Source organism: Lichenostomus cassidix, chromosome 2, assembly GCF_008360975.1.
Source record: "Lichenostomus cassidix isolate B80296 chromosome 2, HeHo_3.0, whole genome shotgun sequence".
NCBI lineage: Eukaryota > Metazoa > Chordata > Aves > Passeriformes > Meliphagidae > Lichenostomus > Lichenostomus cassidix.
In genome coordinates, this window is record NC_139482.1 from 112290083 (window position 1) to 112317751 (window position 27669).

At 38.3% G+C, this 27669-nt stretch overlaps 1 protein-coding gene across 1 annotated transcript in view; it reads right to left on the reverse strand.

The window, feature by feature from the left end:
• Window positions 1-7307: 7307 nt before the first annotated feature.
• ATP6V1H (ATPase H+ transporting V1 subunit H) overlaps window positions 7308-27669 on the reverse strand; it is a 48536-nt gene continuing 28174 nt past the window's right edge. Inside the window, exons 11-14 of the mRNA XM_085052837.1 lie at window positions 27027-27152; window positions 24734-24835; window positions 19735-19848; window positions 7308-8122 (exon numbers count right to left, since the gene is read on the reverse strand). Of these exons, the coding sequence (XP_084908963.1) occupies window positions 8062-8122; window positions 19735-19848; window positions 24734-24835; window positions 27027-27152 (403 nt within the window). The 3' untranslated portion in view covers window positions 7308-8061. The remainder of the gene's footprint in view (window positions 8123-19734; window positions 19849-24733; window positions 24836-27026; window positions 27153-27669) is intronic.

Consider the following 27669-nt stretch of genomic DNA (forward strand, 5'->3'; position numbering starts at 1 on the left):
GCGAGGAGGCCATCTGGAAGCAAAACAGAAATGACTACATACTTCAGGTATATAAGGCATCATTTCCATTTGTCAAAGACCAATACCAGGAACAAACTCAGGATGTTGGGGCTTAGGAAAGGTGAACTTACCAAAACAGGAACCCAGGTAGAAGCTAGAGGCTGCTGCTCGTTTCCCCCCCAGTGGCCCTCACACTGCCCAAACCTGCCCATCACCTGGACCTGGGTTATTACCAAGGATCCTCCAGGCAGTGTCTCCCTGCCACAATTCTCCAGCCAGGCTACAGGAACACAGCAGAATCCTTTAGCTGCACAGATTCTTTGCTGCCAGGTATTTTTAGCTGCACACCGCACCCAGCTCCTCCTGTCCCCATATGGTGAATGGTGAGCTCTTGGGCATGGCACATGTCAGCCTAAAGGTGGAAAGCCACAGGACTATTATTGGCCCCTTGAGTAGGTCTCAGAAGCATCATTTGATCAGGTCTGACTCTATTTCACTCACTTCACAGGCACTTCAGTAGGAAATAGCTTGCCTACCACTCCACAAAATGACAAGTTTTATCTGCAATTTCTAACAGCTTCACATAATAGAAAAAAAAATATAATCAAGACTGAAAAATAGTAGCTTTAAAGGAAGCACAAACAATTCTCACCCCTGGGAAAACTGCATAGAGCTTTTTAGCCAAAATTGCACCAGGAGAAAATACCACCTCTCCTGGCTTGCTTGGTGTTTATGCCTCAGGAGGAGCAAGTTTTCCTGCAGACATGGTGGAACAGGGCAAAATTAAGCTGCAGGTCTGCTTAGGGAAAGAAACAAATTGGCAGCAATGAAATACATTCAGCACAAGCCATGAGACTCCTTCGCCTGCTTTGCCAGGCTCCCAGAGAGCCAGAAAGTGGGAATGCAAAGCAGCTCCTCCCTACCCACGGAGTCAGCACTTGTATCCAGACACAGCACTGAACCAGCCAGTTAACTCAGCCACATTCAGAGAGACAGAAACAGCCACATGTGCACTGCTCTGAAGCCTCAGCACGTCCTCAGGGTTTGTTGGATTGTTTTCCTGAGGCAAGCCAGGCGGTAGCTGTTTGTTTATAGAGAAAGGGGAGAAAAGTCAACAGCATCAATTATTGTGCACCTCTTGCAAGGCCATACCAGCTTGTGGCAGCTGAAGTGCAGCATGAGCTCCTCCAGTTGCTGAACTCTTTTGGCATCCATTTACCTCACAAACATCCTCAGTTTGGGACAAGGGAAAAGCAAACAGCTAGAGATGTTGCATCACAGATATTTGAAATTAAATATGGCTTGAGACACTTAGCAATAGGAGGGGTAGATAGCCCAGATCAGCCTATTTTGACAAAGACTAAGATTTAACTTCCTTTTGTGTAAGTTGTTAGCATCATCTACACAAGCTGCAATGGAGTTCTTTCAGTGTGTCTCAAAATGTTGTTTACACTTCCCTATTACTAATTTATGGTAAATAGCAAATGCATGAGGAAAAAGTTACCTTTTATTTATTTTTGTTACTATTTATTTCAGAATTTTATTTTACATTGATAATACATTACCTAATTCTGTCAGGCTACTGAGTTCAGGGCACACATATTGAATTTCAAGTATCATGCTGCTGATACGGCAGAGCCTGGATCTTGAGAGATATGACCAGAGTGAAAGCAAAATACATCTATTACAAGCACTGCATGAAAAAAGTCTTTATGAAATAGCTTTTTTAAACTTTTTAAAAACTGTGATTTTCCACACAACAAAAATCTAGGCTGTAGTCTCCCAGCCAGCAAGAGATATGGGTTTCCAACCCCATTGTTCCAGAAAAAAAGATCTCCACCTCCTCAAAATACACTCAGAAACCGAAATTTTCATAAGACAGGCCAGAGATTCTGTAACAGAAAGGAAGGTCAGAGTAGACCAGAGGCCATTCCAGCACAAGAGATGAAAATCCTCAGTTGTGTACAGTTGTTTTTGTGTACAATGAACCTGCTAACGGGAAACTCAGACTGCGTGTTGAGAGCAGCGACACAGGATGGAGAAGATGAATGAATATGTCAGTGGTTTGATGGAATGATCCACCACTTGTCCTCCATGCTGACTTGCAACATCACAAGAGTTCATGAAAATTATTAATTACTACAGTGGATTAGGAAACAAATACCATAAAAGGAAGATTCCAGAGATCTTCAACAGAATTCCTTTCATCTCCAGAAAGGGTGCAGAGGACAAACAAAATAGTATAAAGAAGGTAGTGCCTAGTCCCTGCAGGGCAGTCAAAGTCAGGAAGTTTCCCCCAGGTTAAAGGCTATTCAGATAAGAAAGTGGGAACTTCCACAGACACAAAATCTAGGAAGCCTCATGCATTCTCTTTAAGGAAGGATTTCCTCCCATTCCAGATTTCTTAGAAGAAAAAAAAATCACTACAGTGCTTATGAAGTCAGGGGTGATAAAATTCAGGACATTTAATGTCTCTAACTGGGGGGGAAAAAAAGAAAACAGGCTTGCCAGATTAAGAGCAATAGGATAAAAATCTTGACTCTTTCTTTAGAAATAGTATTTGACAAAATTTTAACTAGAATATGTAAGAAAAACAGGTAAAATACAAGATAGAAGAGACATAGATAGCCTTTTTTACCAGAGAAAAGTAACTATTCTTTTCTAAAACATTTCCCTTATTCTAGGTCTCATCCATCATCTGCATGACATAGAAACAAAATATATTTAAATTGTGAAATTCTACCAATTCTAAGAGAAATTAGGATACAATACAGAAAGAAATAGATGACACCTAAAAACTGAAATTTTGAGGCGTGACATTCAGAAACAAAACAGAAGGTACAATTTATGCACTTCCTGTGAAAGGACTTCACGCCCCAGATGGATTTTAGTATTTCACCAGTGGTCTCACGCCCAGACACTTGGATAGGACATGACCAGCCCTGTTGAAGAACACCAGCTGGGGAAGCCAGATAAAGTAATTCTTTGTAAATGCATTGTAATCTTAGCAAATCTCAGAGATTAAGATAGCTTGTGATCTTCAAGCAGAAAAAAGAAAAAAAAGATGTTGTCATGATCCCCGCACTCACAGACTTATAATCCAAAGCTGTATTTTAGCCACCTACACCTGACAGAATAGGCTCTTTTTGCACTCTTCCCTACCACATGAAAATTGCCTAGAGAATGATGACCTATAAGTCCATGATTTATTATGTTTTCTTCCCATAAAATAGTCTGATATTGTAGCAGTTCCATGATTCCCAAATCAATAGGTTTTAACTATCATGGCTGCACTAAGCTGTCCAATTTCTTTGCCTATTCTTGGCAGAGCTGGGTCCGTGCAGCCTTTTTAAAATAGTTAATGAATGACACTGAAAAAGTTACTTTCAACTTGACAGTTTGTCTCTGCACAGAATCTAGACACAGTAACTGAAGAGCCTTGAAAAAATCACATTATGAATATGCTCAGAAGGGTACCAAAGATGACAATCGAAAAACTTGATTTTTCCCTTTTGTAGATTTGTTTTCACACAGATGGAAAAATTGTGCACTTCTGGGAATATCTGTGACATTATCAAGTATATCTATATATCTAAAACTCTATCTATATAGATATATTTATCTCCTTTCTGTCCACTTTTATATGAACGTTTCTTTTTTCCTTTTTCCAGTTTTGCCTCAAAAAAAATACCTTCCCATAGTTCAGAAATTATCTTTTATATGACCAAAAAACAGAAACAAAACACTGCATAATATTGTTATTATTCCCTCTTTTTTTTTTTTTTTTAATTAGGCTCCTTACTATACAGTAATTTCACTTAAAAGCAGCAGTAAGGCCAAGGGGCAGGTCATAAGAAATTATTCTTAAACAAAGGATATCGGCAGTTTTTAGCATGATTTGTGTTCAGCAATGTCTGATGCATTTCAGAACCATCTGTGCCAATGAAATATGCACATCCCAAAGTAAGAATTCTGAGGTAACTCCCTAAATGCAGCACCTAACATTTGCAAGACAGGTTTCTGCTTTCTGTGGCAGTCAAATGATGATACTCTTGGCCATTTGAAAATCCCAACAGCAGTTCAGATTTGTTTAATAATCATTTTGGAGTCTAAAGGGAAGCAAATACAATTAATAACATACCTGGTCATCATGAGAGCACAAACTCTCTTCTTAGCTCTGAAAACATGTGTTTCTAAAAAGACAACTCCCAACTATTCTCCAGAAGCTGCCAAAAGAAAAAGCAAAAGCTTTTGCCTGCAGTTGAGTCAACCAATTTCCTTCTGAGTCCTTGTCACTTACTGGGCTAAACCCAGCATGTCATATTCCTGAAACAGTATTAACCCAGCATCTTTGAGTACTAGAAATTACTGACCATCTTCATTTGTCCATGCAGGTGCACAAAGGTGTCTTTGAAGCTCAGATGAAATACTGAAAAGAGGTCTGAGGTAGCATGGTATACCCAGGGCCTGGGGAGCCCATTTCCTGCTCAGCTCTGGTTTGTTTCCAGCAGAGTTTCTCACACTGACCAAGAGCAAAAGCTGGCCTCCTCTTCATCTGACTGCAGGCCGTAAAATCTCAAACGGTTTGTGGGAATAATACATTCAGTAAGCACATGCTTAAAGGCATTTTCCTGCCTTAGTTCTAGGCGTCAGTACTTCATCATGCATCCCTCCTACATAGAATTGTTACAGGTTTAAATTCTTTTCACAGTTGCTGCATCTTGAAAATTTACTCAAATTTATTTCCCCTTTAGATTTCAGACTAAAACCAAAGTTCAAAGAAAATAATTTAACCAGGAAAGGGAAAGAAACCTCAAATGCAAAACTTAAAAGGCAGTTCATATAAAGGTTTCAAAAGCTCTTTTACTTTAATTACAGGAAAATTAAACTCCATTTATTGTTGGATGAAGCACAAGAGCAAAATCAAAAGTTAGGAAAATGGTGAATTTCACAAAGAGAAGATTGATTACCCTAATTTGGAGGATGGTGACTGTGTCTCCTCACTTTAGGAGCAAGTTAGTCATTTGGTCCATGGCAGCTCATCTCCAGCCATCTCTAAATCTTTATGTCATCAAAGGGAAAGAAGGAAGCTGCTGGCACACTCTTCACTTCCTAACACTGAGCTCTACCCACACTGTCATTGCAGAGCCTTGAAGCACTCAACCTGCCACCATGGCATCTGCCCGCCTGCACCATGCCAGATTTTGGAGAATGAGGCTCCGCAAGTTAAGCAAGTAAAGAGAACAGGTGAATAGTAAAAACAACACTCAGAAGCAAAAGCTAACACTAAGCTTGACTCGTGAGACAAAAAAACAGATGCAGTAGAAAGTTTCATGAATTAATTAAAATTCAACAAAAACTTTCGGTTGGTGTTCCTGATTCCAAAGGTTAAAATATCAATAATTCTGCCCTCTTTTCTCTCTTGGGACTGTGGGTGAAGGCCTTTCAGTACCTACAAGTATAGGCAAGCCACGGGATGGGAGATGAAGCACCTACATCTGGAAACCAAGATTCCCCAGGACCTCTAGGACACCATGAGAACTCTGACTTCTGCAGAAATCTCAGCTCTGGCAACTTCACTCCAAATTATTGGCTGCACAGGAAAGTCCTCCATTAACACAGTCCCCTGCATGTTTCCAGGCTTCTTACTGTGCAATTATTGGCAGGAATTCACTCAGATCAAACATTTGAGCCATCAGAATGTTACCACTGCCAGCCAGAAATCTCAGGGCTTTCAGGATTTCAGGTTTCACAGGCACCAGGGCATCAATAACATGCAGGGATATAAGTCACACATCACAACCCTTTCTTTAATTAGAAATCTGTTGGACAGAAGGTGGTAACTAAATGTCAGAGAATGCCAGGTATCACACAGCTTAGAAACAGACCACATGATGAAGAATTAAACTATGCACAGGGTAATACTAGCAAAGCAGGAGAGGAGAATTTATGTGTATAATACATGAAGATAATACTCAGATGTTTCAGGAAAACCCCTGTAAGCAATTTTGTTTCATATTAATAATAACTTGGTTATTTCTAGCTCTTCCAGAAATTGAAGAGGTTTCCAGTGGTAGCATTCATCATGTTTGTTCATACAATTCAACCCTAGATCTCCTTACGACACAGTGCTTTAATGTTCTCTTCAGAAAAGGAAACAACACTTGGTTTTGAAGGTCGGGGGATACTTGGTCCCCATTAATGCCACATCACAGTTCTTGGACCCAACAATACAGATGTAATCATATGACCAATCTTTCATAGCAGCCTCAGGCTCTGCCCACATCAACAAGTGTGACATTAGAAGCTGACTTCAGAGCAAGACACTTGGTGTTAAGAATGAAGCTTTCATTTTGCATGCAATTCTAAAGGCCATACTTAAAATCTTAAATGGTCCAGTGGACTGAACACTTGCCACGTAGCCAAAACATGCAGGATGTACATCCTGATCTTTAGCTTTATTGGAGAAGAACCCCATTCATGCACTGACACCATCATGCAACATGAACTGTGAAATGCAGGGAGGACTCAGAGGTTCATTTCAAGAGCATTCGACTGACCCAAGATAAGAATGGCAGCATAGGTACATCCTTGTTCTCCCAACTGCTTCCCACCAGTATCCCCCTTCACTGTGGGAATCTACAGTGCTGAGTCAAGGCCTACTCTGATAAACCAACTTTAGTTGGAATGAGGGTTAATTATTTTTAGGCTTCAGCATTTATCCTCATGATACTGACTGCAATATCAAAGCCTTTGCCTTCTATGTGCAAAACTAAGCAACAGTCATTAATCCAATTTTAATTGAGCAGACCAAGAAATCATCCACCTGTAGTCCCCTAATTGTCCTCTCTCTACATTGCAAGAGTGGTCAACTTTTAATTGCATATGATGAAAATCCAAACTGGATAATGAAAATTTTCCCATTTTGTCTTTTCACTTGATGACAAAGTACTCTAAGCTTCCTTAGAGACTTGCAGCTCAAACTACAGACAAGACTAAGGACTGAGTTATGTTCACTATTTTTTTTTAAATTCTAATAGTGAATCACAAGAATATTAACTGCTTGGTGTTGCAAGTGCCTGGAGGCAGGCTTCTGTCTACGCAATAAAACTGTTTTCATATGCCAAGTCAAGATCATCTTAGATTTATTGATGATTACATATTTTATACTGTCAGGAGCTACAAAACACAGAATATATTGATAGCCAAATTATTTGGCTTAATATAAAATAAACACAATAGATTTTATAATGAAGGCAGAACTCTAACATTTACAAGTATTTTCAATAACCAAAAACTCCATGAAATTCCAAGTTCAACAGTTATTGCACATTTATTGTTTAAAAAGAAACCCCCAACTTGATCTCTAATCTACAGCTGGAACACTGGTGCTATACAGCTGGACTAATAACCTTGAGTGTATGTTTTTACTGATGGAGGACTGTTCATTTTCTTTTCCTCTTCTCATTTCCAGATTTTTTTAATGTAGCTTCTAACAAGAGAAGTATCCCACCTCCCTCCAAAACCCACCCATGTATTTGCTTTTATATACAATTTTAACACTGTTTTGAGACTTGGTATATATTTTAGTGCCAATAATCAACATTTCTCAGCCTCTTGCACTTTCTATGATACACTTAGTCAAAACTTTATTAATTGGTCTGAGACTTAAAGGGACTACTTGCTTTCCCTGGAAAGTGACAACACTGATAATCCACTAAAAGAAGAGAACAATTTTTCTAGGCTAATTATAATATCCATTATGGAAGGGATATCCTTTATTAATAGTCTTTATTATGAGAATAAATACATAAAACAAATGCAATATATTAGCCACATTTCTTCATATACATTCAGAATAGAACAGGAAGCTAATAGGCATAATCAGTAGAACTAGTTAACAAACAAATTTTTAGTAAGCCAACAACACTAGAGGAAGGTTGGAATGTTTATGCACCCGTAGCAGACAAAGAGCACGTGATTTCAGTATTTCCTTTGTATTAATCTTAAGACAAGCATACTGTAGTTGTAAGCATGAACTGCATGAACTGACAGAAGTGTTTAGCTCCGTGCGGTGGCCGTTTGAGGTTGTTCTGACTGCAACTGCTTCCCAAGGTATTCCCTGAAATACAACAAAAAATTGGATTGAGAAATGTTTCAGAGAGAGGGGAGTGGAATAGTGGTGAGAATTATGAAGCAGGTAAAGAAGAAAAAAATTTAAGTTCAGAATTATTCGTTCAAATAATGTCTACTGTCAACAGTCAACTGGAGCAAAAATGAGAGTACCCAGGCTTTTGGCATCTATCATCTGTCCATATGACAATAAAGTATAAACCAAACATCAACAAAGCTGTTTAGAAAAGGAAAGAGCCCAAGGGGAACATTTAGAAGCCCTGACAACTGCTACTGAACACCCATGAAGTACATAGACTTTGCTTGTTGAATACACATTTTAGAAGCTGTGGCAAAACATTTAAAAGTATCCCTTCCCCTAACCCAGCTGCAGGAGCACAAGTAACACCAAGGACATAGCGGCAATACAACCCACGGCAAGCAAAACAGACACTGACTCAACAACTACATATTCAAGCTGAGAAAGAGATAATCAATGCAGGTCCACTGCATATTAATACTTTCTTTGAAGTGTTTTCCTCACCTGCATTTTGAAGTGTACTAAGCTACTTGCTTTCTATCTCTTGTCCCAACACAGGAACACTCCCGAGATTACCAGCACTTGCCCTGAACAACACTATCTAAATTCCATGGAAAAACACTGTACAGTTCTTCTGAATGTTTCAATCCTTCACTCTCTCTTGTGAAAGCAGATCAACACTTCACAGATCAACACTTCACAGAACCACAAAAAAGCTGAAAGAGGCCTTTAATAATAGTACCTGGGTTGCTGCTTGTCACAGAAAATACAATAATTGTACCACTGTATCAAGTGAAAGAGAGGTTTCAGGACTCAGGAAATGTAGGCGTTCTTTTTCTACTGCTGATCATACACTTAGTACTGTGCCTTCTCACTACACAGATATTTCAACCTACACAGGTTAAGCACTAGAAGCATCTCAGAGAGATGATGTTCAGAAAAAAGTCTCAAAAAACCCCACCTAACTCAAGAGTATGTGCTTTTGCTTTATTAAAAAAATTAATTTAAAATATTGGGTTTTTTGCACATTTAAAAAACTAATTTTCAGCTTAGTGTCCTGTTGAACAGTTATTCCTCACACATTGCAACTCCTATTGCAAAACAAAGTTTAGCACCTCAACTGCACCACCTAACACCACTTTTCTCAGTTTCAACATTAAGTATCCAGAAAAGCAAAAATTCCTATAAAACATTAACTTCAAACACAACTAGCAAAGAAAATAATACATAGTTTGTATGCTGAACCATATGTTATGATTTAGCACCTTCATTTACAGCTTCATCAGGGGTTGCTGTAGAATCGCAGTATTTTAATGCTTGGGATCCACTTAACAGATAAAATTCTTGCTCATGAACAGGCAGGCTACCACCCTCAAAGCAGAGATTCCTGATGGCAAAGAAGGAAATAAGCTGCTCTCTTGTGATTTTACAGGACTCAAAACTGCACCACCAAAGCAAAATTTGACAGTCATCCAAAAACACAGCCAGAAACAGAACTTCCAAACTAACCAAACCTCCTTCTGGTCCCTCAATATTTTTGGTTGTCCTTTTTTCATTTGTTTCATGCCTATATGCATGTACTGACTCTAATGCTTCTTCTCTGGCATCCAGTCTTGAGAGCAACTGACACTTGCTGCATACACGGCTCTGCTCATCGTATTATAAGCCTGCAATATTATTTATTCTTCAAGCACAGATGAACCATACTGAATGTGGAATTCCCACACCATTACTTAGAAGTAGGAAAATCAATCAAGCTAATAATCTGTAACATTACAACTATTGCAAAGCTTACACTGTTTCAGATGCATGACCAAAGCTTTCAAAAAATCCCACCAGAATGCAGTGCAGTCAGCAAAAATCTCCAAGACGGCAGAGCAGTAGCACATTTTGTAGGTATTTAGTTGCCTTCATAGACAAATTCAATTTCTACAGTAGGTAGAACAGTATCTTCCCTACAAAACCTCTTGTAGGTGTGAGGTTGAAGTTCAAGGTCAAGGAAAAACTCTCATCCCATTTCCCCAGAATGAGCACCTGCAGTTACATCTCTACACTGTCATGCCACAAACCCAAGTGAAAATGCCAGTGGTCCTACCTGATGATCTTTTTAGCCATCATCAAGGGCCACTGAAATGCAAAAAACCTTGGATCACCAGCTGTTAGAAGGAGCAGTTAATTTTCTGTTTGATTACCACTTCCATTTGAGTGTCACTAGTTAACTCAGGATAAACTCTTGCACAGTCTAGATCAGAAGAATACAGAACCATAGAATGGTTTGGGCTGGAAGGGATCTTAGAGATCATCTTTTTCCAAAACTTCTGCCATGGGTAGGGACACCTTCCATTAGACCAAGCTGCTCAGAGCACCATCCAACCTGGCCTTGGACACTCCTAAGGATGGGGCATCCACAACTTCTCCAGGGAACCTGTTCCAGTGTCTCATCACCTTCACAGGAAATAGCTTCTTTCTGATATCTAATCTAAATCAGCCCTGTTTTATTTTACAGCCATCACCCCTTGGCCTATCACTACATGGTCTGGTGAGAAGCCCCTCTCCAGCCTTCTTGTAGGCCTCCTTTAGGTACTGTAAAGGTGCTCTAACATCTCCCCAGAGCCTTCTCTTGTCCAGGGTGAACAGCCCCAGCTCGAGCTTTTCCTCACAGGACAGGTGTTCCATCCCTCTAAACCATCTTCATAGATCTCGTCTGGACCTGCTCCGAAATGTTAAGTAGGACCCTGTTCCCCCTCTGCTAAAACACAAACTAAAAGAATAACAAGATAAATACTGGTATTTCATCACATTAGGAGGTTAAGCTTCAATATTCCCACAGAAGTTGGGCATAAGTGTCCATCCCCACGCTATTACAAATTAAGGGTCTAAGATTTTTCATTTATCCTGCACTGATACTTAGCTGAATCTTAAGAGAAAAAAACCAGGATTTTAAAATTACTGTTTATCTCACAAAATTAAAGTAATCTGTAAGAATGTAAGCACTCAACACATTGCACCATAAGAGCACGTACAATGAAAGGATGGATATTGTCACCAAGATAATAAATCATTTAATAAAATATTCAAAATAGCATCTGAGATTTGTGATGCATGCTACAACAGGAAGTAATGAGGTTTTAGACTTAGTTTTTTTCATTGCAAGCTATAAGCCATTAATTGAACCACTTCAAGATCTTTTAAAACATTTTCCTCACACTGTAACAGAAAGGCCTTTACAAGAAGGTCAGGTTTAGCCACCTTCTCACTTCCTTCAACATAAAACCATCCTTATTAAAAGCAGAGGAACCTAGTGTGAACAAGTTTGCATTTACAGATAACAGCACTCAAACATGAAACAATTGATTCAGTATAAATTTACAAGAACAAAAAAATATTACCTCTGCACTGCAGAAAAGCTTCAAATATGCAATTGTTCTACATTACTGTTGAGACTAACTATAAAATCTTCCATTTCTCAATAAAAGCTCAGTTCAACAAGACTTGAAACATCACACATTTTCACTTCCCTGGTCACTCAAAAGTCCGATGGTGAAACATAAATAACTTCCATTTGCAAATTAATCTTTTCATTCTTATTAGAATAATCAAATGAGATTCCTTTCACACCAGAAATTTCCCCTCTTTCGGCCCTCTTTTTAAACACACATTTCTGCTGTTTCCAAGTCACTTTTTCCAAGAAGTAAAGGAAGCTTAGAGGTGAATACATGAATTAATTTAATCTAAATTCTTATTCCAATTTGTCTCTTCATTTTGTTTAATTTAATTGGTTTTGTTCCTCATGAGACATACTGACACCCTGAAGCTGAGATATACTTAAATGTCAGAATTGCAACAAATGCCTAAAGTTTATTTAGGAAAAGGCACATGGAACTGATCCAGTGTGTAATCCCCTAAACTCAGTGAGTATGGAATAAGCAGATAATTGCTAACTGGCACAAGACACTACAAATTTCCTGCTCATATATACCATATACTAAAAGACCCTTGTCAACAACAACCTATGATAGAAGGGAAAGTGGTGAGATACATACAACAGATCCCTAGAGGCCATATAGTAAAAGGAACAAGCCTTGAAGTAGTGCTACTTTCAGTGTTATACTCCAAATTGCAGTGCAGTCAGACTTACCTGTTCTTTAAAGAACACTGAAAATTACTTTTTTAACAGGAAAAGGAAGAAAAGTAGATGAAGCATAGAAGTAAGGATGGGTGAAAATTTTATATTTTCTCTTTTCTAACATTTATTTTAACTCTTGCATCCTGTTTATTAAAGAACCAAGTTATCAAAAGGTATTTGATAGTCTTGAATATCTGAAATTTCTAGCTTAGTTTAGCAGACTGAGGTTCCCGAGAGACAGAAGGCCTTTCTTTAACAAAAACCAAAATAAAAATATTGATTTTATTTTCCTCTACCTAAACATAAGCCTAGAGTTCCATACTTTTGAAAATTAAATTGAAAAGCCATTTCTAAAGAAATCCTTCCCTTCACGAAAGAGTCTAGAAGGTAAAAAAGTTGTAACAAGAAGTTTGCCGTTTGACTCAACACACTCAAAAGACAGAGCCAACACAACTGTTTACAGACAAATCATAAAGATATGACAAATAGTTAAACAAACAAGCTTACAAGACAGGCAGCAGACAGAATAGTTTGAACAAACTGATCAGTTTTGCCAGCTTTATGTTGCATTTCTGCTAGAGGTCTAGTAACCTGGAGAGGTTGTTAGACTGTAGAGAGAGATGGACCAATTTTAATAATTTATTGTGGCTTTACAAATAGGTACTTGAGTTACACAATTGATGTATTCCAATTCTAAGCAGGCTAAACTAACCCTTGAAAATGTTATCTTGTAAGTGTAACACTCCCCAGATAAACCATTCCTGGAACCTCTGAGCAGTACACATGAAGTGGCAACACCAGAACAAGATTGCAGTCATCTGTCTAGTTTCCATCTAATCCAGTGGGAGACAAAGCTGGAACACACACCCTTTAACCCATTCCAGCTGTGTACACCTGCCTTTCTCACAAGGCACTCAAGATATTCTGGTGCTACAGCACTTTTTGTTCATTTAGCTCTCAAGTGAATTGCTTTCTACAAACAAGCTCCCTTGAATGTGGTTCCTGCAGTGTCACATTAACACCAGTAGTGGCTTTGAGAAAGGTAAGTGGAGCTCAGCAGAGGCCATCACAGATGTATTTGCCTCACCACACAGCCACAGTCACAGAAGCCAGGAAAGAAAATAAAGAAGCCAGGCTCAAATCAAACCCAGAGTGATGTTAATATTTGGTTCCTGAAATGTAATATTAACATGTCTTACTGCTGGATCCGAAGTTTTACCACTGCATACTTTTATATATATTTTTGTATATATAATATATAAAATATATATACATTGCATGCTCCTCATTATCACATTCTTCACAGAAGCAAACAAATAGAACAGTTATGAAAGTAGTAAAGTGAAAAACAAAGAGACCTCTTTCTAGAGAGCTGGGCTGGGAGGACTGCCAAAACTGGAGTGCTACCAGTGGAGAACTGCTTTTCTCTTCTGTCATTTGTTTACTGAACACAATTTTCTTCTTTCACTCAGTGGATTAATGCAATATGAAATATTTCAATTTAAAAAAGGTATTATGTGTGTCTATTATACCAATGCCTACCATAAGTTGTGCTGAAGGTAAGTAATCACAAACCAACAACAAAAACAAGCAAACAAACAAATGTTCACAGCAGAATCAAAGCCACTTTGACCAAACAGCTTGGGCCTCCAACACATCAAACTGAATATATTTATAAATTATCTTTTTCAGGGGAACCACAGTGATTTTCACCATGTATCTCCTTGACCTGTAAATGTGGCTGTGGATCTCAAGAGAGAAGAGATACTGCAAACATTTCTGCAATTCTCAATATTTAGTTTAACAGATTCCACTACATACTAACAAATAGAACAAAACCCAACTGTTAAGATAACTCTAGGACATTGGTTCACTTTAATTGTTCACAGTAAAGAGATGCTCGACATTCTGTTGTGCACATTAAAACTATAAAGTCTGAATGGTTGTACAGAACGATTATGAACATTACATGAAAGGTGGCTTGTGTTTCCAAATGGAGCCTTGTCTTCAGCTGAATGCAATAATATTAATAGACAAACTACAGATTTTCTCCTGATTACTCAAAACGTTACTCATAGCATGGTTTAAAGCCCTCCTTACAACATGAAATGCAGCATTAACAAGAGTCTTCAAACTGGAACACTGCAAGAACTTTCTTTCCCCTCAGCACTTTCTGTGGTTTGTCCATTTTTTGAAACAGTTATTCTAGACTTACAGTTCACAACTTCACATACAAGCTATGAAGAAACAGCAGATCAATGAACTCTTATAACAAAGCTATTACTTAAGCATTTGATTTTTAAAGAAAATAAACTGTGAAATCCAATTCAATATATGCCTTTCCACTAGGGAAACAAAACACGAGCCATTTCTCACTTATAAGATGCACTATGAGCTAACACTTATGCAGAGCCATTCTGTGAATTTTAAAAAACCCATTTGACTAAACCATGCAATGTGGTTTGAAAATGGTTTTACATTTAATCAGAAGATTTCATTGCCACAAAGAATTTTGTTGCTTTCAACACTTAAAAACTTTAAGTTTGCCCAGCATATGTCAGAATGAGCAACACAATTAACGTTTAACTGAATTTTCCTATCAGGAAATCAAATCTTTAAAGAGCACTAATCAGAAGTAAGCTGTCAAAAAGTTACGTCTTTGGTCACATGCTTTTCAGCACAGTTCATGAAAAAGAGCAGCTTCTTTGAAAAAAAAAAGCAAACTGAGCAGAATGTCTGATATTTTCCACACTAACACAAGCTCTAGAAATATTAAAATGTGTTTTTGCAAAGAGTACAGATCTCATGACAGAAAACATGAGCACAGTGTGAATCCCAGGGAGCATATGTCCAATAAAAACCACAGCCCCTACCTGTAAGGAATTAACTTTTACAAGAATAAATATTATTATTCAAATAAAAAGATGGAATAGTCCACTAGATATCAAGTGTGCCTGTAACTAATTGGATTTTTGCCTAACTTTTCTCATTCTAGCTAGGAATTGTTCTCTTAAAAAATACTAATTCTTATCAGGGACATTATCTTCTCAAACTTTTCAGTTAGTTAACCTCTGTTAACTACTGAAACGGAATTGTATCAATGATGAAGGATAAGAAGCAGGATAAATAAATATAGTGGAGGTCATTATCCTGTAGGCATTGTTTCCTAGATTTAAGCCTCCTACTCTATTAAGCATTCCCCACCTCAGTGTAGGGATGTGGGAAAAAATAAGGGGTGGGGGTGGGTGCAAACTTCATGGCTGCCAGTTAACTATCACTACACCCTGCACTTCTCACTCCCAAATGCAGGCATTGTACAGAGGCTATCTACAGAATAACAGTTTCTAAATATAGCATATTGCAAATCCTAGGCAGTTTCAGATTTTTTACTGTCTCTCTGCAGAACTCCTCATTTTAAAAGATGGAGAGCAAGTAATTTTGTCTGGGCTGTGCATTTAGAAAATCATGTATGAACCTGTTGCATATTCAAAGCTTGTCCAATTTGTTGTTTCATTCTGTATGCCATTTATGAACTCCATTTCCATACCACACTTGATCATACTTAAGTGATACATTCTAACTCCCACTGTTTAGCATCTGCCACCATACTCATACTCTTCCTGCTGGTATCAAGGAGGAGGTGAGGAGCCCCACGCCGGAGCAGGTGAATGCCTGAGAGGAGGCTGTGACCCCATGGGAAACCTGTGCTGGAGCAGGGTCCTGACAGGGACGTGCAGACCCACAGAGAGAGGAGCCCACACCAGAGCAGGTTTCCTGGTAGCACTTGTGACCCTGTGGAGGGACCCACGATGGAACAGCCTGTTCTTGAAGGACTGCACCCCACAGAAGAGTGACCCGTGCTGCAGTACTTTTCTGTTGCCTGTGGGATAGACTCATGTTGGAGAGGTTCATACATAACTATCTCCCATGGCAGGGACCCCATTATGCAGCAGGGGAAGGACTCCTCTCCCTAACCAGTGGGAGAAAACAACATGTGATGAACTGGCCATAACCCCCATTCCATCTCCCTGTGCCCCTAGGGGAGGAGGTAGAGCTGGGAAGGAGGGACAGGTGGAGAGAAGGTGTTTTTAAGGTCTTATTTACTTCTCATTATCTTGCTCTGCTTTTGTTAGTAATAAATTCAATTAATATCTCTAGTTCAAGCCTGTTTTGCCTGTGAGAGTGTTTGGTGAGTGATCTCTCCCAGTCCTTTTTTCAACTCAGGAATCTTCATTGCATTTTCTCTCCCCCCTCCAGCCATGGAGAGGAGTGGAGTGATAGAGCAGCTTTGGTGGATGCATCTACCCAGGGTCAAACCTATACACAGGTTCTCATTATCAGCATGGGGTGCCATGACTAACACAGCTCAAGTCAGATTGAAACTCAGGATTAATTCCCATGTATAGGCACTAAGTGATGCTAAAAAGATAATTTTGCTCTTTGCTTCATCAAGTGTATGATCATTTAACATGCAAATGTAACTGGAATATTTCACTTGAACTTATCTCATCTGAAAAGCTGACAGCAGTTACTGCTTTTGCCAACATAGCTTCACCATTTAAGAGAATGACTGACAGTCTGATTTACCCTCATTTATCCCTGACTTAAAAACCCCGAAGGGAAAGCCAGTTGAGCAGCCTGTAATGAACTACTCAAATTACTTAGGAGCTAATTGTCTCTAAGTTGAGTTAACAGTCGAATGATACAGCTGTGTTCTAGGCAGAATGCTACTTCAGCTGCCCCATGGCACTCCCTCCATTCAAGTACCACAAGTTTTCCCTACTCTGCTGGCTCCAGACACAGCACTTGCACCAAGCCTCGCTGGGGCACAGCAAAGCTTTATTTTCGAATGCTTCTCTCAGTTAGCCTTCAGGAAAAGCCTGACTACCTCTGTCACACGTGTCACAGACAGTAATGCAGAGTTGTTCTATGCCAATTCAAATTCAAGGGAAAAACACAATTGCTTTGAGTGAAATAACCATAATTCCAGAATAAGTGGAAGCAAGGGGGAAAATGTTTATTGTTTCCCCAGCTCTGAAGAGGAAGGTAAGCAAAACCTTGAAGTTGCTGAATAATACATCTTATGACAAAGCAAAGCTTAGTAAGTAGGCACTTAAACTGCAGTGTGCAGCAGTCAGGGGACTCAGCTTGTGCGGTGAGAAGAGACAGCAAAGAAACAGAAGAGCTCCCGACATTCATCAAAAGCCAGATCTATACACAGACAAATCTAGCTTCCCACATACAAACAGTGTGTCATTTCCTTAGCTTAAGCTCTAAGTCCATGCCAGGGGGAACACAACTTTGGCAAACATGAGCCAAGGACAATGTGTCCCAGAGACTTGTTCCACTATGAATTAAACAAGAAAACATTTCCCACAGAGATGACAGTATGAATCCGAAAGTAGCATTAACTAACACAGATTCTTTTTACTGACACATCTGAAGATGTGAAACTAGGTACTTTTGTCATCTCCCTCTCAGTCTCACGTCTAAAGGGTCACAAACTGTGAAAAGCAGGCACAGAAATGCTCATACCATTAAAAAACCAAAACAAATCTAGAAGACCACATGTGATGTTTTTACAAGTAGTATTCTCACACTGAAAGTAAGAAAAAGCCAGGTTTGGCATTCAGGAAAAAACTTTACTACCAGTGATGTTTGTGCTGGAGAAAGACCAAAGGTCTTACTAGCAGATTTTCAAGACATCAAAACACACATGAAATAAAACCTGTCCCTACTGCAGAAGGAAGTAACTAAACCTTCCATGCTGTGATCTGTTTAGTTACAGCTGGTTTGTAATACTCAGAATGTTTCATATCAGAAATATATCAGAACAGCATAGTGAGAAAAGATATGTATCAAACTGAGAAGCAACATGGAGCATAATATACAATAATGACCAAAAATTAGATTGAACATGACCATATGTTTAGTCTCCATCTCCACACACTCAAATTCCATGTTATTGGTCAAAGGAGGAAAGTATTAGTGGAGAGTAAAGGTGGAGAGTATTAGCTGGATTTTTCATAGTAGAGTATTTAAACGTGTTTCTCTGTTATAGAAGGTTCCCACAGTATGTGAGAGGGAGGGAGTAGGATAAAATTAATAACATGCATGAGAGGTAAAACCTTAAAACCCATATTCTTCAGAAGGAAAGGGAGAAATTTGTTTTACCTAAGATACACTGCAGAGAGGGACAGCAGGAGGTTTTTTTGTCAACTTAGCCAGTCTGTCACAGCAAGGAGCTGACTTAACCTGTCAGAAGGTGCTTGGCAGACCCTATTCCCCCACCACTTTCACATTCCTACTAGTATCATTCCTACTCTGCCTTTCAGAAAGATCACATTCTGTCACAGGTGAGAAAACTGACCAAAGTTATAGATATGTCCAAGCACTAAGCTTGTCAGAAATAAAAGGTTGTTTAAATTAAAAATTAAATTAGTTTCTTGTATCCCAGCACTTATGTTCCATTATGTCCACTTATATTACTGAGCAATACTCATATGTATTGCTGTATTTTATCTTCCTTTAAGGCAATGCTAAACTAAAAATATGAGCTCTGGTGCACTCAAAATTAATAATCAGACTAAAAACTCCTAATTAGTATTTTAGACTCTCCATGCTTTATGCTTAGAATACCTAATTAGTTTGGCAACTTATACAAAGCTGCTCCATAAACACTGAAGTTTTTCAGAGCTTCAGGCCTTCAATGCTTCCCTGTAAAGGTCCTGTATTCTGCTGGAAAGGCAGCATCACCCACCAGCAAGTTCTGTGGTAGAACTTGCCAAGACTTCACAGTTATTAAAGAACTATGCAACAAACAATGAAAGAAACACCTCACTTCAAATCCTATTCTCAATGATTTTGATAGATTGATAAAAGAGGTACCAGCATGTGACTTTCAACTTCATCTAACCAACAAGCCCATAAACGTCTACTATTACAGCAGCAGTTCAAATAAATTCATACAATCATTACAGTATATACTGAGTTGGAAAGGAACCATAACAATCTTTGAGTCCAGCTCCTGGCCCTGGACAGGGCCAGCCCAAGAGTCACACCAAGTGCCTGAGAGCATTGTTCAAATACTTCTTGGAACTGTCAGGCTTGGTACTCTGACGACTTCCCTGGAGAGCCTGTTCCAGTGCCCAACAACCCTCTGGGCAAAGAGCCTTTTCCTGAAACCCAACCTAAGCTAAAATACATTGTTCAAGTGAATTATCTGTGTGACATTCAACCATGTATGGTAAAGCTACTCAATTCAACTGCTTCCAAAATACACAGAAAAACTAAGTTCTTACCATCAGCATCATATTGATCTGTTGTTTAAAAACTGCTGTCTTACCACATAAAAATGTTATTCCTCCCCATATAGATTAAAGAAATCTACTGTCTTGAACCCTCTCTCCACACGCAAGATGTCTCACTGTCAGTATGTTAAATAATCTTCACATACCAGTTGTGAACCATCAGCTTCTGCACAGCCAGTAGTGCATTATAACGAACTTGCTGGTCTTCGTGATGCATATGGTTCATGACCAGCTGCTTACCACCAAGTTGTTCAATCACTCTGAAAAACAGGAGGGGAGCAGGTTTCTTACATTAGTTTCAATTCTGGGTAGCTATCCTATCCAACCACTTCATGTTCAAGGCATTAAGAGGTAAAGTTTAAATCATGTAATATTTATTTTATTAAAATTATTTATTCCCCAAGATACAAATATCATTTGACATGTTACAAATACAGATCATCTACTACTAACTACTGATATTTAAAAAAAATATTTTTTTAAGAACTCACAACATCAGAAAGTGTTTTTACTGGACTCCTGTTTGCTACTTTGAAGTAAATAATCAATAAAAGAACCCTTTTCAGAGAGGGTTATTTACTTTATCCGCTCTCTAAAAGGGTTGGCAGGTTACAGCATTTTCAACTATTAGGTAGGAGAGGTAGTGCCCTCCCCCCCATAAATGGATGATAACCAGGTCACTCCATTTTTTGTAAGAATAAAAGCCCAATCCCTTCTGGCACTGTCTAATAAAGAAAAATGCTTATAAACACATCAACACCTACTAAATCACCCACCTTATACACTTAGTGCTTTATGACATTCAAACTGTACTAGAGACACAGCTATTCCTGCACAAGATGCAGAACTGGCTGTTAAGGTATAATCTCCAGAAAAAAATATATGCTTCAGCTGCATCTTTCACTACAAACTTCACCACCATAGTCAGCCATAGCTTTTTAACAGCTATATCAAATTCCCCATGAAATACTAATGAAGCCTTGTATTGCATGTCATGAATATATTATGTCTTAATAAAAACAATGGAAGGCAACACACTTAAAACCTGAAAAAGTATCACCATCCAGATGGCTTCACATGCAGCACTTCAGTCTGTCACAACAGTAAGTTAGAAGAGAATTTGCAAGGAATATATAAGCTGATTTACTCACTGACTTTCATGCTTTTTTTACACCAGTTCTCTCACCAGTCACTTAGTAGTTAAACTTCACATACCATCCTGTGAAGACACTATCATTTGCTTTAGGCTTAACCTGATGCTGTCCTACCATTCTAAGCTTGCATTAGGTATTTTTCATTTAGTACTGCTCTTTTCATGGCCAAATTAATGCATTGCTGCTGCACAACACAATGTACAGAACAGGTATGAAGACATATCATGGAGATGAAAGAGAGAATTTTCAATTTCATTTTATAACTCAGTGAAAACCATCCTTCAGACCACAGGGAATATTATTTCTCAATAATATTAAAACATTCATTTTATAAAGCACGAATGGATTCAGAAAAGTGCAACTGTTTTAGCTGGAAAATTCTTGCCAAGAATTTAACAAGTTATATTACTAATAACAGATTCAAAAAACCTTTATGCCTGCCTTATGCTGCCTCACATTTTTAATGAGTTAAATATAAAACCACTGCACGCAAAGGCAAGAGTATGAAACACAAATAACAATTTTTTCTTTATTATAGGACTGACTTAAACCACTGGATTTTCAGGAATTGAAAGGATGTAAAAATGGCATTAAACTCAAAAGCTTCCTTATGCTAAGAGAATGCAAGAACCAAAATGAAAAGTTAAAAGCCTATAATCACAAATGGTAATAGGCTCTTTCAGGTGACAATACATCACTGAAATTATGGCTGAGAACATGAAGAGTCGAAGAACAGCATTATCATTCTTGCATAAGGTACAAATCACTTCCCAACCATGGGTTTCATCCCAAAGGTCTAATCAGCGAAGAAGGATCACAGTGAGTCCTGTTCCTTCAAGTTCCAAATGTGTCCAAAACATTACATTTAGTTTCCCCTCTCCTCAAATGCTGCTTACTTTACAGCAGTAATAGAGCCCAGTAGAGCAGTTATGGTATGAGCACATCTTCTGCAGTGACTGCTCCCCATAATACCCCTGCAGTAAGGCAAAATAGTGGCGTTTCAAAAAAGTTTCTGGATGGTGAAGACCCAGATTTTAACATGACCCATTTAAAGGGAGAAAGAAGACATTGAAGATAAAGACAAAAGAGTACAATTTAGACTGTTATAGCAGAAAACAAATACAAAATCCACACTACATAACTGAAAGCAGGCCAGGGGAAAAAAAGAGAATCCAAGTTTTTTTCCTGAATAATGAGCTAAGGAAGAGAATGGTTCTATGTCTCCATCTCTTATACATGTAAAACACAAAGCCCACATTCACAGAATTCAAGAAATTCGAAGTGTTGATAGTACATAGCAATAACCCTTGGGCCACATGGAAGCTGCGCTGAAGGCCTGCATTTATTTTCAGTGACAGGAAGCACCAGTGTCACACTTTATTTCTGCTGTTACACTCTCAGAAAAAGCGTCTTGGTGAGCCTCATGAGAAGCCCACGGTGCTATTTTCTTGACAATTTGGTCCACAATGTGTAGTTATAAAGGCAATTTAAAAATTATTTAAGCACTGGAGAACAGCCATACAAAAACACTGCATTTAGTTTAACAAACATTTTCTTTTGTCAGACGAAGGAAAAGGTTAGTCAGAACTGTAACTCCATGTCTCCACTGTGTGCGGCAGGTAAAGGCAAGTAGTTTTAGGTTCCAATTCATCTCTGCAACCTTCAAAGGCTAAAGGAAGATCCAGCTGAGAGTTGACAATAAGCACTTAACAGAAACAAAAGTATTTAAGACACCTGAATTCTTCTATTCTTCTAAACTAAGGAACAGTATCCATTCCTAAAGTGAGTCATGCAATGAGAGTGCGAAATACCAACCAGGCATGGGAGCAGTACATGACTATATACCAAAAAACATAAGAAATGGACTATTGTGCTGGAACTGACACATAATCCATATGTATTTTAAGCTTTTAGTTAGTTCCAAAATTGCTGAAGTCATATTTGGTAAGAATACACTGGATTATGAGTGAAATTCTTTAAAATAAAGAGATTGAGGCATTTCAGTTTGTTTATTGGAACAGAAAGCTAAATATGCCAAGTCTGTAAATAGACAGCAGCTAAAGTATTAGAATTTGATATAAGACTGTGGGTTAGAACAGTATATAGGACACTTCTTATTTGCTGATTACCAGTCCTTTTGAAGGAACGTATTTCTGAATAGGCTTAAGACCCCGGGAGCTGAGTGAAGCTGTGGTCCTAACAGCTATGCATTTTACCACCTACAGACAGAAGGATGCAGGTCCTCTTTTCCACTCTTCTGATTTCATAGCTTTGCTCCAGCAACTTCATGGCCACACTAGCACAAACATTCAGGTAGATGCATGCAAGGTGTTTAAAGATTATGGCAAACACATAACAAAATTATTTCACTTTGTTGAAAGAGCAGTTCAAAGCAAGAACAACCAGTATTAGTCAGCCCTTCAGCTTTACCACTTGCAGCAGCAATATTAGCTTCCACCTTACTGAAGGCTATCTGCCACTCCTCCAAGTTCCATTTCTGTTCAAGCTGCTTACAAGACTAAAAGGGCTGTGAGTATTTCTGGAGTCAACAAATCTTCCTAGCGTACATATGGTCTGAAGTTTCAGTCTGCTGTCCGTGATTCTACTACTGTCAAGACGGCAGTCTGCACAAGAAATTAATGAAATTCCTAACAAGGCTAGAAGGCCATTCTCATTTTATGTATTGAGCTGGTTTTAGCTGAGGTAGTTAATTTTCCTCTTTGTACTAAAACCAGTGTTGATTTCACTATTGATGAGCAGCACTTGCACTGCAACAAGGCCTTCCCTGCTCCTCACCCCACCAGCAAGTGGGCTGGGGATTCACAAGGACTTGGGACAGGACACAGCCATGGCAGCTGATCCCAACTAACCAAAGGGATACTCTGTGCTATATGGCCACATGCTCAGCTCATAAAACTGGGAGAAGGAGGAGGAAGGAGGGGCCATTCAAAGTGATAATGTTTGTCTTTCCAAGTACCCATTATGCATGATGGAGCCCTCCTTTCCCAGGGATAGCTGAACACCTGCCTGCCCATGGGAAACAGCGAATTAATTCCCTGTTTTGCTTTACCTATTAAATTGTCTTTATCTCAACCCACAAATTTTCTTACTTTTACTTTTGTTTCTCTCCCCCATCCTGCTGTGGGGAGATAGCAAGCAGCCATATGGACCCAAGTTGCCAGCTGGGGTTAAACCATGACATCCATTCAACCCTGTGCAGAAACCAGGAACAGACCACTTCTTTGCTACAAAAATTAAATCACATGCCTGTGTGAGTGATGAGCCAGATTCCTGCAAAAACCAAAGGCATCTTTCTGCTTCAGTGGTCTCTACTTAGAGGTGCAATTATTCAGTAAACATCTTTGCTCACAGGTTTTTAAAGCAGGAAAATATAGCAGTGTCTGTGTGTATTTCAACAGGAATTTGGGTTTATAATAAACATGAATGCTTTCACCAAAAGGTGTATTTGTGTAGCTAAAACATACTTAAATGGAAGAGTGACAACTGAATCTGTGCATCACTGAAATTACAACAGCAATTGTTTGTGGAAAAAAACTTCTCTCTAGTCTTTAAGTCACAACACAATCTTTATCATTGTTGGAATAGTCCATGTTTACCCTAAGTCCAAGAATTACAGTCCAATCAGTCATAACAGAGAGGAAAAATTGTATGTTGATTAAACTCTTGGTAGTTCTTCTAATTTCTTCTGGTGCCTGGCTTCTGCTTTAGCCTAAACATTGTATTCAATACTTACTTTAAACATTGGTTACCTTAACCATTAAGAGACACTGAAATATATTAAGTCAAAGATCCAGTTTGCATTTTCTCATCTGATCTAGTTTGTATTTTCTCATCTTCCCAGTGAATTAAACTTAAGCATAACCTGCAATCCCTTTGTAGCATATTTTAATATAAATAAGCAAAAAAAGTCACAGGCACAGGACATACTCCAGCTACTCTCTGGAACAAAAACATATTGGCATTTTCCTACCGTTTCCCGCGGGGATAGTGCCGTACATATTCTCCCACATCATGAGCAGCTACAGCCAGCACCTGTGGATCATCAGAAACCTCCAGAAGTTTTGTCAGGATTCTAGGAAAGAATTTGAAACAATCAAGTCCCAGGTTTTGGGTTGGTTTTCTTTTTTTGTTTAGGTTTTTTTATTTGTTGAGAGTTTTTTAAGCAGTGATAACTTAAAAAAAAAAAAGCCCATAAGCATAAAAATGCTTTACAAGTCACCCAAACAGTAAAGCTAGAACGTTTTTCAAACATGCAGTTGTACTTAATGAAACTAAGAATATGCCCTAATTAACAGAATTAAAGTATTCACTAGAGTCAGTTTAGGAGGTACATACACAAATACCTATAACTAAGGATTACAAAATCTCTCATCTTTTTATACTTTTATACTTTGGCTTCAAGACCAACAGTTCTAAGTTCTAGATAAGCTGTATTCAAAAGCAGTTCTGTCTTAACTCAAAGACTGAAAAATGAAAGCTATACTACCTTGTAAATTATTCCAGTGCCACATGTTATTTTCTTAGCACAGAAACACAGAGCTGTAAGAAGTAAACGGCTTCTCAATTCTTAATACTGTCTACATTTTTTAATTAAGTAGTTAAACCACCTTTAGTGGAAAACAGCTACAAGTAACACTGTTCTCTAGCCAGTTATGAGAAAGGGGAAAAACGACACAGATTATGAAGGTTAGGCTCAGTTAAAACATACAGTTAAACATACAGATCACTAGAAAATTATTCTATACTTAGTGAGATGACAAATGTGTTCTAATCAGAGAAAGCTACAAACAAGCTGAAATAGTTAAGTTAAAAATTCAACTGGAATTAAAAAATAGAAGATTCTGGTAAAATTAAATTACCACAGCCACTGCCTCCCTAGAGGCCAGAAAGTGACAGAAAAAGCACTTCTCAAATGGAAAGAACTGCTTTTAACAAGAAGTAGAGACAGAAACTTAACTGTAACACTAATCAGAAGACACCAAAGATCCATACAATATTGTTGAATGAAATAGAAGTCCACCATCAAAGCAGGCAATAATGGCAGAAGGTATGAAAACAATTATGTTTAACAGGAGTGTAAGTGTATTGGATTTAGAAAACTAATAAGCAGTCAGATCAGGAAAAATAAAATTGTATGGTTTTAAGCAAATAAGTACTATCTGTCAAATGCCTTGCAATGCAAAAAATGAAGTTCTGAGGTGCAAGAATGTCCCCGTTACATTGCGTCGGAGGGCGGGTGGGTTTTTTGTGGGTTTTTTTGGTTTAGTGTTGTGGAGTTTTTGGTTTGGGTTTTTTTTGAGAGTTGGGGGTATGTTAAAGGAACTATTGAAGATCACTGTCTTTGTAGCAGCACAAGCACAATAAATTAAGTCCCAGAACAAGGAGAAATAAATACAGCAAAACATTGTAATCACTACTGGAAATATTAAGCCTCAACATCAACTTCATGGCCACAGTTGTCAGCATCTAAAATTTTTAAGTCTATAATCCTACATATTCAGCAATATGCTCCCAGGGAATTATTTATCAGACTTGTTTTGGTGAGGTGTCAGGGCAGTTGAAATGTACATGAAGCTCAGGATCACCCTGCTCTTGCCATGCTTTCTAACATCTCACATGCTCCACTCGACATCCTGATTTCTGTTAGGTCTGGCATTCAATAGAAAACCCTGAACTGAAAGAACACCAGGTATTACCAGCTAATGAACATGAACTTTAAACAACTAACACCCAGGCATCATTACAGAGCATAATTTCATATGCCAGTCAGCCAGTCCTTCAGAGCAAAAGAAAATATGAGCTTCAGGTTCACTTCATCTAACAATCTATGTACTCCAAACAATCTCAACACAAAATAGACAGATTGCAACATAATGCAATGAGTCAAATTTTTCATGGAACAATACCAAAACTTTCAACTCCCAAATATCCAAGACAGGAACTCATTACTCAGATCAACATCACCACACAATACAAAATTAAGATTAAGATATAATAAAAACATTTTTAATCAAATCAAACCTGCATGCAAGTTAAATAAGCTAGAGATATTCCCTCTATCATCAATACATTTTGACCAGTAAAAGCAAATAAACAATTCTGCTTTTGAACAGAACAACCTATACATTCTAAAATAAGCAGGATGTTCTGACTTGCTTTCATTCTTGACACTACTTGGTATTAAAATAAAACCTATATTAGATTCAGGTTTATTTAAACACAAAATATTAAAGAATCATGTGATTCAAGACTTGAAAACTTACTTGAGTAGTTCATAATTCTTCTCGTTTAGTCTTACAGCATTCTCCCGCCAAAACTTCTCCGACTTGTGCACAGGACTCCACTCCAGTCTTCCTGACTTGAGCTCAGAGCTGTACTCATCAAAGGAGCTGCAACACAAGACCTAAATGACATATTGGCCAAGCTTCTACGAACACTCTGAACCACAGGCCCAAATCTGTTCCTAACAAAGCTATTGCATTGCTATGACACATTTAGAAGTCAGTGGTCTGCAGACTATGAGAATTGTTCCCTGTCTCAACAGTTTGAAAGTAAGAAAATGCACGAGAGGCACGAAAAAAATTGTTTTCAAACACAGCCCTCTATCCACCCCAAAACACTATTCCCAGAAAAAAAAAAAATTAAACAAACCAAAAAAAAAAAAAAAAAAACCCTAGCCACACAAACCACACAAATGCAACATTTTGGAATTTAATTTGCTGTTTTGCTGGTTTTTTATGTTTTAACTTCCCCAACTAAGGATTCCAGTCTTTACCTTCCATCCAATTAAACCTTTGACACTACCTACAATATGCACTTTAATTTAGGCACAAGAGCAAGAACTAGGTAAACACTGGCAAAAACTTGGAGTTCATCTGGACAGTAAAACTTATTCTAACCAGGTAG